At 40.3% G+C, this 19,713-nt stretch overlaps 1 protein-coding gene across 1 annotated transcript; it reads right to left on the bottom strand.

Moving 5' to 3' along the window:
* Positions 1-17,448: 17,448 nt before the first annotated feature.
* On the bottom strand, positions 17,449-18,405 carry ora2 (olfactory receptor class A related 2; the record flags this gene model as incomplete). The annotated part of the gene is made up of 1 exon (XM_080025933.1): positions 17,449-18,405. The coding sequence occupies one exon, from the start codon at positions 18,403-18,405 to the stop codon at positions 17,449-17,451; it is 957 nt and encodes a 318-aa protein (XP_079882059.1).
* Between the last annotated feature and the right edge of the window lie 1,308 nt (positions 18,406-19,713).

Below are 19,713 nucleotides of genomic sequence, written 5' to 3' on the forward strand. Positions count from 1 at the left end.
CAGGTCTAAACTTCAAATTACCCATTATTATTTTTTTGTAACCCTCAAGTTGCTCTGAAACGGGAAATGGGAATCAATAATTTACTCATCAGTACATACTGTAAATATTTTAGTAGCATTTAGAAATATCACACAACAGGGAGTGACGTTGTACTCAAGCCTATTTCAGCATGGCACTCTTGTACTATATTGTACAGTGTTGTTCCCCCTCCACTAGCTGCTACTAAACTTATGCCTCAATGATTGTAAATAATACAATGTAGCCATATTAGTTGACAGTTTGAAATGGGCCATTGTGTCTCCATAATGTGTATGACCTACTAAGTAGGTTTTTTATTTTCAAAATGGTATCAAAAGTTAAAGTAGGTCCTACTTTAACTTTTGATACCATTTTGAAAAAAAAATAAATAAATGGTTTTACTTGTATGTGAATGCAAATGCACCCAAATAACAAATCATGAATCTCATCCCGTCGCCTGAAAGATGTAGCACAAATCAGAGAAATGAGAAATAATGGGAGAAAGAAATTCCTATCCTGTGTATCCTCGCATTTAAACGTATCTCTGGGTGCTGATGAATCTCAAATGAAAAATGGTTTTATTATAAAAGCAATAAAAATGCATCCAAAAAATGATTGCAGGATTTGTTGTTTTTTTCAGCTGCCCTCTGGTATGTTGTTTTATGCAGTTTTCTAATCTGTTTATTGGGCACTTTGCCATGAATGCATTTCAAGATAAAAAAAAATAACTTTCTGATGGGCACTATGTTGATCAGGCTTTTATTATTCATAATCATCCAAGAATAACTATTTCATTGACTGCACTGTCGTGCCTGTCAGTGTCAAACCTATAGATAGGGGAAATTAAACACACACACACACACACACACACACACACTTTCTCACACACACACGCACGCGCGCACACACACACACACTTTGTGGTCGCATCATTCAGCATTACCGATGGCAAGTCTTTGTATGTCAATTTCGGCACCACAGACAGCCGCACTCAGTCATCTTCCTCCCCATGTGCGTTTTGAAATTGGAAGTCCAAAGCAATCACAAAAGTTTTGATGAGTGTATATCTGACTCTGTAAAGTTCTTATGTGACACATTTACCCACAGAGTGCCCGCAGAAACAAGAATGCACACACCTGAGGCAAAATCCATATTTCCTCTCGTGTAAAATAATTACCGTTCTGACAGGCCTGTCCAGCCCCTCCATATCACACCATCATCCCTGCAGTTCCTTATCTGCTTTGACATTTGAATTAGGTGGCGCGATGTGCACATTTTCAGAGGTGAGGCTGGCTCATGTTGGCTGTCACAAATAGTCACTACGGGGTAGATGATGACCCACACACCATGCTCCACTGAAAGCCCTAATAACCGTAGCCCGGCGCCCAGCACAGAGCAAGATCTGCAATATCAACCATCTGATCAGCAGGTCAGCTGGGATTTGTACCCTGGGCCTTGTCTGATGAATGAATCATTTCCTCTCATCTCTCCCCCTCAAAAGACACTGTGACCACAGGCTGGATTGTGAAGGACATCAAATATAGACAGAGAGATAGGAGGGGAGGAGAAAGTATAGACAGTGCAGTATGAAAACCCTCTTCAGCCAGAAAAATGTATTGGATGTCTTCTCAGGACTGATGCAAGTCTGCAGGCTTTATTTTTTTTAAAGTGACGATTTAACTTTGTAAAGGGCTAATGTTTCCTTTTTGACTCTCTCACTCTCTCTTGCTCTCTCTCTGACTCGTTTTGCTTAATTTATTTTAATTAGGTTGTACCTTGTTCCTTGCAAGCGGAGTATTTTATTTTAGCAGTTGCTTAGTGTGAACATGTTGGCTGAAGCTCAAGCTGGTTTTTGTCATTGCCCTGCTCAGTGGGAAATATTATTAGACAAGGCCCCCTCCACTCTTTCACATTCTGGCTTCCCATTGCTTCAAAACAGTCATTATTGTGCGTGTAGACGAAAACAGTGTTCATATTGAACCAATGCAACACCTTTACTTATATTTAAAGATATAGACTCATACCGCTCTCATGTCTGTTCAGTAAATATGTACAGTAAATATATGGTTAGCTTAGCGTAGCACAGAGACCGGGGACAGGGGACAAGCCTACCAGACTCACAGCAAAGTGTATTTAAAGGTTCAGTAAGCGGAATGGTCAGTTTCGCTAACGTCCTGTCACTGACTGCAGTTAGGAGTCTCCTGCCTCGCCCCTACGTCACCACAATAATGCACTGCGGTCTTCAAGCAACAAGTTATCTAGCATCATCTCAGATCCGTAAGTGTGATAAAACATGATAAAAACTATCAAAACAGACATTGGGAAGGATTTTTACCTGCTCTGCCATTGTAGGCGCATAAACATTCACCGATCTGTCGCTCTTCGCTTGCACCGCCAGTGAGAAGTGCCGGTTGGTAGCGTTCTGTCTTCTGATTGGATATCAATTGTGGGATCCCCGAAAAGTGCAAAGTGGGTGACTGAGAGATCGGAATTATGAAACGCGCACACTATATAAGTGATCACTGTATGAATATAAAGCGATTTAACACGTATATTAACATAAATACATTGTTTACTTCACCTTTAACATGCTTATTAGTAAGCGTTGGAGATGGCAGCAGATTATGTTACAGAACATAGCCTAGCTAGCGTTTACCTTTTACCGTTTATTTTAGTTTATGTTCGATGTTTCTCGACGCATATGTACCATTTTTTTTTATCTATGTTCTGTAAAAGTCAATCAAAAGTTAATGACATACAATAAAATAATTCCATTCAAAGACCAAAACCAAAGAAGATCAGACATACACTTTTCAGCTGCCATAGAAACACACTATATGACTAAATAAGGATTCATCTACAGCTGTATATTGGCCATAATGATGCACCTTGCTTTTACTCTGCTTTGTGTAATGTTTACTAGAACAAAAATACAGTGTGTTACGTTCTTTAAAGTGAATTTGATATGGCTGGTTTGAAATAATAGGCATTTTAGTATTAAGTAAGTATTAACCTTTTAAACATATGCTGCTATTCTACAATTAACATAGGATTACATGACTTAATCACAGGATTTCAAGCTTCGGCTGCCTGTATCTTGGGTGAATCCACTTTCATATTCCCCCACTTAAAACGATGATCAACTTCTGATGCCGCTTTTTCTCCCACAATAGCTTCCACGAGTCGACTAATCCTGGGTTTTTTTCTACCAAGACGTACCTCGCCCGGCGCATAGGGAGGGAGGGAGCTAATGAGAATTTAGGGATCATTTGAGTTTTTGGTCAGGATCGGGTCAGTTGAAAGGCAAAGTCAGGCACCAGGACGTTGAGTTGGGCCATGATGTAAGGAAGGATAGGGACGGGGGAGGCAGCAGCAGCCATGGTCCTAGACTGTCTTCAGTGACAGGCAGACATGCCCCGGGTCATGCACAGTGGTAATACCCACGAAAAGGTCATACAAAATGACACCATACCAGCATTAAGCCTGGCCTTGCTCTCGCCTCTCTCTTTAGACCTATAATCCGTCTGATTTCTCTACCTAGCACTGCGTGTGTCATTTCACACACTGCAGCTTTCGCCCCCTGTAATGCCACCTCTGACAACAAATTGTCCAAAAAAAGGACGATCTCCGTCACATTCCTCAGATGTAATGGTTTTTTTCCGGGCTTGATAGAATCCGACTTGAAGGCAAAATCTCTTGTTGTGTCACACCAAAGGGAATCAACAAAAATGGATTTCACGGTGAGCATGTATAACTTTCTATTATCATTATTTTTTATTATTATTATTACCTGAGGAGGAACAGCGTGTCAAGGATTTATTATGGTGTTAGCAATACAATGCTAAAGCAATTTTGGTCAACTCCAGCAGTAAATTGCCTTGTCACATGAGATAAAATTAACGAGATGAACTGAAAATGCCAGGGAGCACATAAAATTATGAGTGATGGGAATTATATTAACATTTAAATGAGACAGTCATGGTCCAGTGGGAGCACAAGTTTCAAGTGTTTATGGTGCGGAATGATGTATTTGCGAGGAAATCAGATATTAATTTAAGTGTGTTATTACATGCCCCCGCACAACAGCAGTTTACTTATAAATCTGAACATCAGTTTCATGAAAATGATATAATAACTTATCAGTGTGATTAACAACTAGGCCTGTCATTGCTGTGGTGAATGAATAATAAGAGAAAGAAGAGCCGCAGCAGCAGAGAGAGACTCCATAAGTTCTGTTTCTGTTTACTCCATATATCTGCCCCTCGTGTGAGAAATGTTTTCAGTGTGAGAGTATTTTCTCTGGAATCACGGTTCCTGATTCCCCCAGCGCTGCAACTCCAGCATGCTATAAGCAATCACAGCAAAACATGTCCGGAGGGGACGGACAAGGAAAATTGAAAGCTGCAAGTACAGGCAATGACCTTTGCAGACTCCTAGCATGATAAATGTCAAAGGTTTTCTGTTTTTAATTTGTCAGAGTTTCCAGAGAAAGCCTGACCTATGCCTACTTTCAGCCACAGCGTTCCCATCACAGCAGTCGCTGAAGCGGCACCTCCAAACCTATTACTACCCGCCTTTGCTGAGGCTGGTGCTGTCAGAGCTGCAAATGAGCCCATTTGCAACCTTTTATAATGCACTGTAGCAAGGAACAGCTTGTTTTTGGCAGGGAGGGCTAACGTTTAACAATGCAGTGTATTGCAAATGTGACATATTGCAGACAAACCGGAGGATATACATTCACATTTGGCAGGTGTCACTTTTGTGCTGTGCTGCAATCCATTTTGCTTTCTCAGCAGATTTCTGACCTTTTTGTCTTTAACGTGTGAGATTCTGATACAAAAAAAAAGATCATTGTCATGTCCATTCTATAGAACAGGGAATGTTTTAAAGCGCACACATTTTTTAGCTCCTTCACACTGCGTCATCAATGTGAACGTGATGATATCAGTCCCCGAAATATCTTTGGATCTGTGCAAAATATTACGAAGAATATTCAAATGTATTTCTTACAAAATAAATTCATTAAATGTCTTGTACATTACCTATTTTTATACCTGGGCTGAAAACCTGAGCCTGCTTTCTTATTTAAAACTGTGATACATTATATTTTGAACAAACAAAAAACATGGACAAGAATCCAGAAAATTTAATTTTGGCACTAACTGGAACAGTAGGATTTACAGGGACATTGTTAACCTCTTTTCATAACATGACTTTCTGGACCAAAGTGAAGGCTATCCCTAGCAATGTGGCTCCTTCCTGCTATCCCTAGAACCATGGTGCTAGCATGGCTAAAACATGTTAGCATGCAACGGAAATGTTATCACCAGATTCATACAGCAGTATGATTGAGGAGAGAGAACAGTCTCACACAATCTCAGAGGCTTGATTACTGATTTCTGAAGTAGAAGCAAGAGCGGAGGATTTCTTCCCCCTCAAAGCATTCTTTGTTCCTGACTTAGAGCGCTTGATCAATGGACGGTCGATTCCACGTTAGACTTCATCTGCCTTATTAATGGTTAATTCTTTCTTCTATCTGCCTCCGCCTACTCTGTGTTTTTCTAGAAAGCCTGGATAGTTTTTTTTTTTTAGATGAAAGGGTCGGTGAATAGTGGTCTTGCTTTTACTTTCTAAATGTGGGAGCATCTTGAGGGGAGACAGACATAACAGCACTCAATGTCACATTACATTGCTGATGATATCGCACACAGAAGTTACCGTTTGGGAAGGTTTGAATACAAGACGGGGTGTAGCCTTTTTCCCCGTCAAAGAGAGAGAAATCCCTTGAAAAGAAGAACTCTTCAGCAGCAGAGCTCCTAAGCATGCAGTGAGGCTATGGTATAACTGCTGACCTTCATATCTTAACCCAAAAGCTCTCTCCCCTCCTGAGCCCCGATGATGTGCTGCTGGTTTGGACGGCTTCCAAGGTCAGGTGGAGGGCTTTGGTCCTGTGGGGGGGTGATGAGGTGATGTGGCCAATGCCCTCTACTGTTAATGAGTGGATCTTGAAGGACCATTGGAAGGGGGTATAGGTTAGGTGGAGAATTGCAGGTGAAAGAGTTTTACACAGTCCACCGAAACGCGCCAGCTCATTTCAGTCCCAGACACTCGAATGATCAGTAGTATAGTAAAGAACCTCCTGAACTTAGCACAAGTCTCGAACTGGAAAAACTACAAACGACAAACAAAGACATATTGAAGAAAAATGCATCAACCGACAGAGGTACAGTAGTACACACACACACACACACACACACACACACACACTTAACTATATTTACTTTTACATGGAAAAGTGCTGAATTTAAGTTACAATTTAGTTTTTCTTGTATACTTTACTTTGGTAGTTCAATTTAAAGACTATATATTTGTTCACCACTGAATGTAATATTGTAAATTTTTATTGCATTGCATTGATTTTAAGCTACAGTTACTTTTCAAAAAAAGGGTCCGTTCTCCCAGAATAAGGGCCTTTAACAAAGTGAGCCCATATGTATTTGAGAGTGATACAGAGAATCGAGAGAGTCTCAAGACATTTTGCAAGGTAATGGAAAGCAAATCTACGTTAAACTACAGAGATACATTTTTCTTTTATCTTGTAGCACTAACTATAGTATATTTCCATAATTTGTTTCCTAAACAGAGCGCAAAGAATGACAGCACACTATCTCCATCTGTGCTGAAGAGAATGGTTTTTCGGTTTAGCCGCAAGAATTTAAATTAATTTATCCATTCAACTTTTTATTTATTTACCCCCCAAACAGTTACATTCTACTTTATCATTTTTCCTTGAACCCCCAAATGTCTGCTCACCCCTTAACCTGCCCCGACAGGGAGGAAGTTTTTACTACGGCGCAGTGTTGTGAGAGAAACACTATCTGAATCCATTCCACTCTATATTATGTGAAAAGATGGAAGTGTTTGTGTGTGTGTGTGTGTGTGTGTGTGTGTGTGTGTGTGTGTGTGTGTGTGTGTGTGTGTGTTTGTGTGTGTGTGTGTGTGTGTGTTGTGTGTGTGTGTGTGTGTGTGTGTGTGTGTGTGTGTGTGTGTGTGTGTGTGTGTGTGTGTGTGTGTGCGTGTTTGTGTGTGCATGTGCGTGCATGCGTGTTTGTTTGTGTCTGTGTCCAAGGAGAGGGGGATATACCTTCAAAGAGGGATCGTATTTCGATTTCTTTCTGCTAGAAACACGTCAGCTTGAATGAAAGTCCGACACAAGGTTCGCCGCTGCTGTGTAATTATCTCTGAGGGCAAACCTCTAAGCAATTATATCTGTGATCATTGATTCAAATTAAGTGAGATGGATGGGTTTCTCTCTTATTTAATCTTCTCTTCTCTCTACCTGTAATGCAATGTGTCAAGACAACAAGAGTAAAGATTTGACCCAAAAAAGAAAAAATTATATTGCTGGTTGATGTGGTTAAAGAATATTCTCAGACAAGTTCTTCAATAAAAACTACTTCAGATAAATTGTAAAGTGTGAACTCATCAGTCAGGAACACGTGTCGGCCTGTTAAAAAAATCTGAATGATTTCTTTAATGTAAGACCATTGGAAAACACGTTTTTCTTAAAGGCCAGGCAACTTTGATCATTGCTTGTGTGTTTGTAAAGGTTTCAGGCTCTTCAAAGTGACACTAATGCGATATATTTATATATTATTATAATGCGGCTTCAAGCAGCTGGTTGTCATTATGAAGATATACCTCTTATGCAGGTACAGGAACAAACAATAATTAACAATATTGAACTCAAACTCAACACTCACTGTACTTGTTTAGGAAAATATCTATACACTAACTTTTCTTTTCTGTTTATTGTGAGCTGATATATCATAGTGTGTTGTTATGGCCTAATATACTAACATTGTTTCTACAAGTAATACAACATTCTTTGACCCCACAAAGTCTTGCAGACAGCTGTGTCTATGCTGCACGGTGTCAATCACTTGTATTCACTTCAATGGATTGAGTTTATATTAACAAAAAGCACCATAAATGGTACGCTTACGAGTACATAGTACAGGAAAGAGTGGAATTCATCCAAATGAAGGTCAATAAACGCCCAATAATTTTACTGGCCGTTTATATAAATAAGGTACCAGTGCTGTTCTTCTATATGAATTACAATTTATTAATTTTTCAAATCTGACTTCAGTTAGAAGTACTGTATAGTATAGGTGTTTAGGACGTTAAATTACACTGCTGACATTGTAAATATTAGCCATAACTGCCAAACATCAGCATGTTAGCATTGTCATTATAAGCATACAGATGTTAGCATTCAGCTCAAAGCACAGCAGCCTCAAAGAGCCGAAAGCAAGGCCCTATACTCTAAGTCTATAGTTATTCAACCAAACACAAAAACCTCCTGCGTCATATTTAATTTCATTGCAGATGGAAACCAATTATTTCCCTTTCTTCATCACATATTTACCACAGCGAATGGATGGTGTGCTCTCTACTTAAGAAGAATGAGTATCATGCTTCACTGTGTTTTACAGTATATATTCCCATGATGCATACAAAGGAAATTAAACATCAGTGTGTTTGTTCTATAGATGAGCACCCTCCTCACTGATCTCAATATGTTGCAGTATTCTGCTTCACCATCAACCAAGACATGAATTCAGAAATGATCATTGGTATATGTTGTAATGCTACGACAGACAAGACTGTACTGGAAATCAACCAATAAATAATCATGGCAGTTCTGCAAAGGCTAATCTGCCACTGCTGCTGGGCAACTGATTGTGTGACTTACTGTGGTGCTCCCGGAGACAAATGAGTCAATACATTATTCAGTGCATTGAGACTTTTACAAAACCTTTGACACAACAAAGAAGAAATGGTCTTCACCGCCTACTTACCTAAATATATATACATTTTTATGGCCATAGCTTGCTGATATTTGTGTTGATTTTCTTATAATTGAAAACTGACGTGGCTTTACAGACTGCAGCAAGGTTTGGCTTTTCACCGCTTAGCCGGTGAAGGTAATGTGCAAGGTGGCAGTTGTGTAATTGCAGCCAGGTTTGTTAAGTTGTTGCACACAAGTGATGCTTAAGAGGCAGTCATTGCATGAAAACAAAAGCACATAAAATTACATAAATATGTGAGAATCATAAGTTAATCGTAATACGTTCACAAGTGTTACAGTTTTATAGTGAACATTCTCAAAGAGCTCTTATGTTCTCCAGTCTTATTAATAGAGGCTTCTTATGTTGGTCATTTGAAACATGTTTTTTTTTTTTATCTTTTTACTTAAATAATATTTTTACTCAACTGTTACTGAAGTGTGTTAGCGCTTGACTGGAAGGATTTCAGCTTTTGTTTAGTGAGGGAGTCCAATTAGGACTGCTAGTAAGTTCAGTCATGACCAAAATGAGTCTGAAACTTACTGTAAAAACATGTGGATTTCTGAGTGCATGACTTAATATGTAAATCATACTTTAAAAGGCTTAAACAACTTTAAAGGCATACTGTATATTAAGGAAAATTAAAGCTTTGTATCTGTAGGACGACAAAAGTGTCAGGCTCTTCGAAATGACACATATTCAAGGAAGGAATATCTGCTTCATGCTGCTGGTTGTCATTTCAAAGACATGCCTTTTTACACATATGAACCAACTGCAGACATTAATTATTTAATCAATTACAATATGCAACACTCTTCCATCTACAGTGTGTAGTGTGCACTTTACTTAAACATTCACTTTTCATTTTTCTATCATTGTTAATTGTGAGTTAATATACGTAGCATAGTGTCGCTATGGCCATATACAGTATAATAAATAAATAATCATTTGTTACATGTCATAGAAAGTTCTTGAACACAACAAAATCTTACAGACAGCTGTGTTCGAACTGCAGACAGTCAATCACTTGTTTTCACTTTCCCCTTTATTAGGTACATTTTATATTAACAAACAGCACCACATATAGTATAAATAAAGTATTAAGTACAGTATATTAACATTGCCCACAAAAAAACACCAACAAGTGGGTGTCTGGCATTCAGTCAGTATTAACAAAGCGTTTATACCCAGGAAATGTTATAATTGTTTTGATTTTCTAAATGAATTATATGTACTGAATAGGGTTTTAAAGGGGTGGAAAGTTTCCGGTAAATTTTCGGAAACTTTCCACAGGAACTTTCGCTCGGGAATTTTGGGAATATTCAAAATTGGGAATTGTAGGAATTAACTAAATGGCGGTCATTTAAATGATTTTTTTCATATCCAAACATAAATCTAAACATATAAATGTTATGTTTTGTCATAGGCAGACATCCACAATAAAAAACATTACATTTGTGAACAGATGTATTTGTAAGTAGAACTTTATCAAGTTTTGATTATTTAATGAACAATCAATAATTTCACTGAACAACAAAAAGATGAATGTTGAGTAAAATATAACTCATCTGTCTGACCACTATCTATGGTCTGACCCAACCCATTCAATAAATAAAGTAAGCTTTTTACAGTCTAGAACGTTTGCCAGGACTGAAATAACAGTTAGAAGGATTTAGTGCATTTGGGTTGCAATAAATTTAGTTAATTCCCGTTTATTTCCGTTAATTCCCATAAATTCCAGTTAATGTCCATGGAAAGTTTCCAACTTTGAAAATTCCCGAAATTTTGCAACCCTAGTACTGAACAAAGCCTTAGTTCACATCATTGAGTCAGTCTAACTACACGTGTCACAATCTGAAATGTGTTCTGATCAGAATTTACAAATAATATTGTGATGTCGATTAAAGGCATATTGCTATATGAATCTACCATTTCAGTGCTACACTGGTATTACTATATTATGACCATGTATTTGCCCCTGTGTTGAAGTGCCATCACTATCCAACAGGTGGCACTCTTCCCTGACTCATCTCCATATATTTAGCTACACTGCCTGCTTTTGGTGTAGCACGTCAAGGGCAACCCAAACTCCTAAAATGTCCTCCCAGCTCACAAATACTATTCTCAAAAATCAACACAAAAGTGCAAAGCTGTGGCGGTTGGACATTTGGTGAGTTGGACACAGCTGGACACACCTGTGAGTGTGTCTGTAATTTGTATGGTATAGTCCATCTCAGCAGACCATGGAAAGAAACATGTGTCTCAGCTTACAACTATTTAACATTGTGGTATATGAGTCTGATATGGTTGTGAGCTGTATGTGCTTCACTCATTTCTTTTGTAATTACTCTGGATACACAGAGGTTCCATCTGATCTATTATTCCTCTTTAAGTGGCTCGAGTGACACCACTTGATCTGAAAAAAGCATAAGGAGATTACATTTTCATAGAAGTAATGCTTTCATGTCATCCCATGCCAACAATTCCCCACTCCGGGCAATTTGTCATATAATTTGCATAGTGTAGGTGTGTGTGATACATTAAATTATTCAATGTATATTGACCTCTCCCTGTTACACTCTTTAACTGTCAAGAGTCACGGTGTTCCTGCCACATGATAGTCTGCCCTTCCTTCACCTGTGTTGAGGCTGCTAGTGGCAAGATGAGATATGTGTGGCTGTTATGTCAGCACATGCCCATGTTGTATAACTTTACTAGGGCTGTTGCTCTGAGGCGCAGATAGCAATCTGGGCCCGTTTAATAGTGCCGCCATAAATGTCTCCACCAGCTTTGAATTTAGAGTTGCGTTAAAAACACTTTGCCCACTTAAATGGCTTTTTGTGTGTGTCACTTATGCGGACAAACATATTGAGCGTTGTGCCGAAATAACTCAATGCATCGAACTCCTTTAGCAAAATAAATGATAACAACATTCAGACGATGTGAATTGGTTACTGAAGTAAATCAGAGAATGCAGGGCGGCTGAGATTGCAAGTCCTAAACAGGCCCACTGCAGGATCCTCAGTTCCTCAAGACAATCAACAGCCACAGTGGCAACCACCAGCCCGACAGGACAGAGCTACACTTTGAGTTATAGCTTAACCAACCCCCCCGAGGGGAGAAATAAAGAGCTGGACGTGATGTGCACAAGCTAAGCACCTCAGCATACTGTTACTGCCCAGACGCAGTGCTCTGCAGGCTTGCTTCATCTTGTCTGCATTCCACAGCCAACTCAGGGAAGTGGCTCATGGAAAATTCCACCATTGTGGCATTTAGGGGGGAAGATGGGAAAGATAAAGGGCAGGAACCTTGTTACAGCTCCAGTGTAGGTTTGACATGGACAAGGTTATGTTACTTTTTGATTAAAGGTCACTGTTGGGTCTTCCAGTTTGCAACCAATTTAACATCAGTCAGTGATGAAAACAACTGTGAATATACAGCATGAAAACGTCAAGTATTTACCATCAAAATAACAATTCAACATTTTGGGAAATACACTAATTAGGTTCCTTGCAGAGAGAGGATCGATTTTACTCCATGGTAAACATGAAGCTGCAGCCAGTACATACCTTAGCTTAGCATAAAGACGGGAAGACAGCGAATACAATATCCGATTTATATTGAACTTATTTATTTTGTTATTTCAAAGGTACAGTTTGTGTTGTGTATTTCCACCCGAAATCTAACATATTCAATACTATCTGCATCTGTGCACTGACACATATTTAACAACACTGGCCTTTTATTCACATACAAGATGTAAATATCCTGTATCATGTACAAGTAAAGTTCTTGAAATAAGTAGTAGCTGCATTCGCTTTGGTTTTCAGACATTTAAATAAAAAATAAAGAAATATTGTTGTTCACTATTATTCCTGGAGTTGAATTTTCAACTTTCAAACCCCCAGTCTTAACTGTGCTAGGTTGCCTGCCTTTTAACTGCAATTATTTAAAGAGATTACAATCTTGGCTCTGGGTTTATGCATTCAGATAGCATTCAGCATAGATCAGAGTTCCCTTAGGGACACTGCTTGGCTCATTAAAGGATACATCTGGTAAACTGACATGTCAATGAAGCCTACTCCTCCCTGATATACATTTATTTCTCTCTTGAAATGTGTCTTTTCTTATTCGAAAGAGATTTTGATCTCATGAGGCTACCTGAATAAAGATAAAACAAAAACTAATTCACCCCTGAGTTATAAATTATAAGCAACATATGGAGAGAATACTGACGTAGGAGCACATACATACTGATACTTGGTTCACGTCAGGGCAGGTTTCAGCTTTCACTTGAGCCAATTCATGCTGTGACTCACATCTTCTCGGGGAAAGATTATTAATATTCAATTGTTCCTCAAAGGTTTATATGACCACATTTCCGTGCCTGTTTGTTGAGGTTTTTTTTTCAACTAAGCAACCCAACCCTCTCTTTCCCACTCCTTCCTCTCTTTTTCTTTTTTATTTCTTCTTTTCCTCCATACAGTGTGACACAGGGCTGGATAGGGAGCGAGCAGTGCATCTTGAATGTCTTTCAAGTCTCGGCACAGCAGTGCATATCTTACCTGAGAGTGTGTGGAGTTGCAGCAAGCCACTGCCCCAGGGGCCTCAGAGCCTGAAAACCCCACCCCCAACCTCCTTCAGTGTGGTCCATGTCCTCACTGGTGGTGTATTGGAAATAGGTGTAATAAATGCCTCAATGTCACAGATTGTGCACATATTGTAATGGCAGCAAATGAGTAGGTTCACCACTCATTTGGACACATGTGATTTGTCAATAATGCTAGATTTGAATATTCTCTCTCTTTATTACTGGTACATTTTCTATAACCCACACTGACTGTATAGTACAAATGAAGCTACAGCCAGTTAGCTAAGCTTAGTTTAGTCTTGCGCAGAGATGGGAAACAGGAGCAAAGAGCTAGCCACAATAAGTCATTATCACGCTTAGGTTTTTGTGCTGATCCAACAGAGAATGTGTGAGAATTGTGGGCTTTAGAGATTGTGTTGCATTTGGACAGAGCAAGGCCAGCTGTTCTTCCATCTGACTCGAACAACATAGTGCATGGAGAAATAGATTGGTATTGATCTAACCTAACTTACCCGTTGACGAATGAGCACTTTTTACCAAAATGTCAAACTATTCCTTGTCTACTAAAATCCGACTGTCAGAGCTATAAAGTCAACCAGTAAACTCCAGAAACTGCAGATGTATGTGTATATTAAATCGTCATCTCAGCCTTTCACTTCAGAATGTGTGTGTAATCAGGATAAATCAAGAACCATTGACTTGTTTGGGAAACGACACGAAACAGGCTTCAGTTTCACCTTAAAGTCTGTCACTTCTCACCATCTTGAGCACAGAGCTCCATACTGACGTGTAGCGCAGCATTCCAGGCAAGCTGAGACACGACCGCTTGTTCCCTGTCTGAGGAAATCAGTTAAACAGGGTGGATGCAAAAATAAAAATAGGTCACACACAAACAAATAGTTCTTAAGAGTGTGAATACTTAAACTAAAAGTTTATTTCAGCTTGTGTCACCAACTGGCAGGTATTTTGAGGAAAGTAAATCAGAGCACATTGCTTTTACATCATTTTAATATCGTCTTTACTTGTGTCCAGAGGAGGGAGAAAATGGGAGCAGCATCGAATTAAAACCAATTGTACAATGTGACGTCTCTTTTACAGCCAGCCCTGCATTTGGGAAAAATACTATGTAATTGAATTGACTTAAAAGTCCAGACTCTCTCTTTGGCGTTCTCCGTCAGTAGCTTCACTCAAACAGGGAATAAATCCCCTAAACAACGCACCTGAAGAAAAATCCCTTTGAAGGAAAGGCAACGACGGTATCAGCTAACATAAAAGGGGCTTATTATGTCTGCCATTTCCATAAAAAATAGGTTTTGAAAGTACCGCAGGATGTGATTATTACCAACACATTTTCACCACAGTAATAAGACCAAAATATTCCAGCTGCTTCTTCTCATTCAGAACAGTAACTGGGGAAAAAAACTTTAGAGAGAAGATTTTCAAAGGGATTCATAACTAGAATAACATCCCAGGTTACATACCATTTAGATGTAAACAGGTTCATTACGTTTTCAAAAGGTTTTCATGTATCATTATGGAAAGATTTAGAATTCTTAATATTTTTTATTTGCATAACATTAGTGGACACTTTTAGCCCTCCATCAGTATAATAAGCACTAATTTCTGCATGTTTCACACAGGGATTGTCGTGCTACTTATTGTGATGTTTGTGCAATTTTAAAAGTTTCCTGCAAAGGGAGGAGAGGGTTTGGATTTAACATTCAGTTCCTAAATTGAAAAAAGGGCCAGATTAGGGTGTGGACTGTCTTCAATGCAGAAAGAGGGGGCCGGGTTTAACCCTATTGCTGCATTGCCATTGGTGGAAAAGGGAGACAAAAATGCCTGTACCTGGTGCAGGTAAACAGACTGACTGCAGCATCAGCAGGGGGATGGATCGGCTGGCGGGATTTACTGCAACTCTTTGACTGCATTTAAATGATCATTCAGGACAAGTTGACAGCTGTTTGCTTTTTGATGTGTTGCTTTTACACAGGTTTGTGGTCTCAACTTTGTCAAACAAAAAAAAGAAAGAAAAGTTGGCATATTTGTAGGTTTTGTTTCTTCGGAAAATATCAGGCACTGGTGCCTTATTGTGTAATTTTTTCCTGATATCTTGTGCATTTCACGCAGCTTTGCTCGTGACGCAGGTGAGTTGCAGTCCGAGGCTTTAACGGATGACGATGACAACGTACGTTTATCAGCTCTTGCATGCTCTGTTTTAGCTGCAGAACTAAGTCTTGGACGGGGAAACGTTTAGAGCTGAAGGCGATAAGGAATTTGAGAGCAAGAGGGTAATGGAGGGTTTACGTTTGTGTGGGTCTCTACATGTTTAACAGCACCCTGCATTCACTGGGCTCAGAAGACTCCAGAAGGATGCAAAACCTAAAAGCCTACAACAGGTCCAGTCTTGTGCAGGGAGAGGCCAGGCTGGCGCGCCCTTCTCACTCACTCACTCACTCACTCACTCACACACATTCACACGCACACATACAACAGACATGAACATACATTCAAATGGAACCTGTTTAACATGTATTGTTTCCCTTGAACTGATCTGCCACTTCTTTCCCAGAGAGAAAAAGAAAGACTGACATAATTGAAAGTGTTGGAGGATTCCAGCCGTGTCGTGTCAACTGTTATTTCTCATTCCTAGTGAATCCACACCGGAGGCTCCAGCACCCTCGCTGCTCTAATGAAACCATCCATGTATTCTATCCTTCATTCCACCGGAGTCTGTGTAAAGTGCCAATCAGATTTCGGTAGTTTGGAGAGTAAGACACATGGAATTTGTCATCTGGAGAGAGATTCCCCGACAATGATGGTCACATTACTAAGGGGTTTTAATAATGGTTGCAGTTTTTACCATAAAGGTGAAATATTGCTCTTTGACGTGAAGATCAACCCTGTTGTATGGACTTGAATATGATTTGATGTCAACCTGGTGTTGAAAAGCAACAGTTCTTCACAAGCACAGAAATAGGACCTCTCCTCCGCCTCCTCCTTACCTGCATTGCGACAGCAGTTGAAAAGCGCTGCACTGATTGCACTTTAGAGTTATTGGAGGATCACAGAGTCCTGGCAGCCCCACTTTATGTCTTTTGGACTGTCACTCACAGAGGTTGTTGTGCCCTCACCCTGTCATTCTGCCCTTGCTTTCCCAAGACATGGCAATTACATAATGACTCCTAAATTCCCACGGCAAACTCTTGTGCCAAGCCGTATAGCTTTGTGTCCCTAAAGTCCCCTCTTTTTACAATTGCACCCAAAGAGCCATACATTGTCAGCATTGTATTGAGTTAAGAAGTAGTGAGTAATGTCCTCATCGTTTCTTTTCTTTTTTCTCGCTCTAAAGCATATAGTTTTCCCATCAGGTTCTTAAGCAATTCTCTGTTGGGCAATTAACCTGACTCATTAGCACGGAACATTTCCCAGATTCTATTCAGATTCTTAATTATAGCTAAATGGGCAACTGGAATCATTTGACAGCTACAATGAGCCCTGAGTCACCCGGCTATAATTCCTCCTCCCAATTAAGATGGAGGGAACATAACGAATAAACAAACAAAGCAGCACAGTGCCAGATCAGCAGAGATGTTGTATTGAGAAACGCGGTTGTTATGACAGGTAATTATAGACAGCAGCGAGACAATAGGTTCCTCCCTTCTCACAGGTACACCATCTCATCCAGAGCTACAGTGATGTGCTACTCCTCATAAATTATTTTACAACACAACTCAGAAGTCTCATGAACAAGATATTTTAATAGATATTTGGAATAAAGGCATCATTATAATGAATGCATTACCACTCAAACCAATACAGAGGAAAGAAGAGTCCCTGTTGCAAGTCCTATCGCAAACGTGATTAAAGACAGAGTGAGCATTACATGATCCAGGGTTTAATACAAAGTCAGTCCTCCCTATCTTGGCTTCCTCTGCCGCCCTGTCAGTAGTCTCCCCAACGCGCCCAGAAAGACTTGCAGCTTTCTAATGAACCGCCTTCTCCTGTGCTACACACCTCAGCCTGCCATTCACTTTTCTGTTAGATGCAATGATGACCATGGGGCTGAGTGCTGCATAGAGTGAGGAGAAGAATATACGCAGGTCAGAGATCAGCGACGATTTCATTGTCTGCCTCACAGTGAGAGTGTACACCCAAAGGCCATTATCTACCCCATAGAGGACCACATACAAGGCCACAAGCGTCACCACGGCTTTTGCGGCTCGTTGGTCGGCCCCACCACGTACCCCATAGCCGCCTCCGGCCCCACCACCACCTCTACTGCTACGGAGTCCCTTCACCTGTTGGCTGTGCTTGTAAAGGAAGACCAGAAGGATCAGACTGGCTAGAGTCATGAGGGCCATGGGCACCACATCTCTGCCCACCTGGGCCGCCCCGTTGGCCTCTATGGACAACATTGAAGGAAAGTGAACGTAGCAAAACTGCACATTGATGGTGTTTTTCATGAGGCTGGAGTTTGTCGGGGTGCTGAAGGAGAAGAGTATGGCCGCCGAGCTCATGCTGGTGTTGAGGAGCCAGAGGAAGAGGAAGAGCAAACCCAGGTAATGGGCCACCTGAGCACGCACCGAGACCCAGCGCGACCCGGGCGGCACGATGCACAGGCACTGGTAGGCGCTCATGACGAAGGTGAGCCAGATAGAGAGGGAGCGCGACGTCCTGTAGACGAAGATCACCGCCTTGCAGCCCACGTCTCCAAAGATGGTGGCCAGGTGGAAGGAGGCCAGGGTCTCCAGCAGGCAGCGGACACTCACCACCAGCAGGTTGGCGCAGGCCAGGTGCAGCACAATGGCATCAGCCGGCAGGAGCCGCTTCTCCTGGTAGAGCAACAGGAGGAAGGCCAGGATGACCGCGACGTTACCGGGGATTCCCACAACAGTGAGGGTCAGATAGAGCATCCCACGGACAAACTCCTGCGATGACATTCCTGCAGCAATATACAACAGAGAGTGCATGGCAACTTTACCAATTAGATAAACCCAAGAATAGTTTGTGATGTAGGCTATTTCTATGTTAGGCAGCCTAATACACAGCATTTAAAAAAGGATATCAAAGAAATCCCCCGCAGTAGTTGGAAGTCCCTACCTGAGAACAGTCAAAGTTAACAAGGTCTGAAGTGTACTTCGTCCCTGATCCCGCTGTCCTCAAGTAGTCGTGTTGTTGTTTGTTCTTATACTTGCAAACAGGTAACGGTTGTTGGATCTGTTTTGCACGGTTCATTGACTTTCTCTTTTCCCTCAGCCTCCAATTACTTGAGATCAATTCAGATGACTGCTTCTGTCCCCGTGCTGGGCTTCAGAGGATAACACTGAGAAGGCTGTGCATCGGATTCATTTACAAAGATCCAACCAGTGACAGAGAGAAAATAGTGGTAATGAAGGGATAGCCTTGTATCTATTAACCTCATGTCTATATGCAAAAAATTATGAATACAATTTCTCAGTCTCATTGTTTGACTGAGGGGAGTTTATGGAATATCTTATTCTTATAACCAATCCTAAAGTTAGATGTAATAAGACCCTTCACATGACTTGGTGTTTTTCATCTCTTCAATCAATTTTAAAAGCCACTACCGATTAAAGGGACATTTCTTGCTATGGCTGGCTTGTCAAATACCAACACCACAGTGTCCTCCAGTGGAGAGAGTTGAAAAACAAAGTGCGAGCCAGGGGACATTCCACTGAGTCTGCATGATAAATCACCCAGAGTTTAATTTGTAATGGGTGACAAAGTGTCCAATTTATGATTGTGTAGCTCATTCGGAGCAATAAAAGTTCTAAAAATTGAATTAACGTAATGTTTTTAGTGCAAATCAGCATGGGTGGCGGTCGTGATTTAACAGTTCCACCGCATGAAATTGGTTATGAATATTAAACCCATTTTTCAAAAGTACCCGATGGGACATGTCCTTCACTGAACTTAAAGGAAAATCAAACTAAGGAGCATTAATGAGATGACTTACATGTAGAATAACCTTGTTACATGTTTATTTAAATGTTCAGGTCTTATTGTTTTAGGTGTTGAGATGGTTTATTAATATGTTATACAGTTTGTGGACCATAACTTAGTTAATTTACGTACAGTACCGATTTGAGGTACTTGTACTTGACTTGACTTGACTTCGGTGTTTTCATTTCATGCTACTTTATTTTAATTAAACTTATTTGACCGCCAGTCAAATCATTGTAGTTATTAGCTAGCCTACCAGTTACTCTACAAATTTAGATTTCACA

This window comes from Ammodytes marinus (genome assembly GCF_949987685.1).
Source record: "Ammodytes marinus genome assembly, chromosome: 4".
Classification (NCBI taxonomy): domain Eukaryota; kingdom Metazoa; phylum Chordata; class Actinopteri; order Uranoscopiformes; family Ammodytidae; genus Ammodytes; species Ammodytes marinus.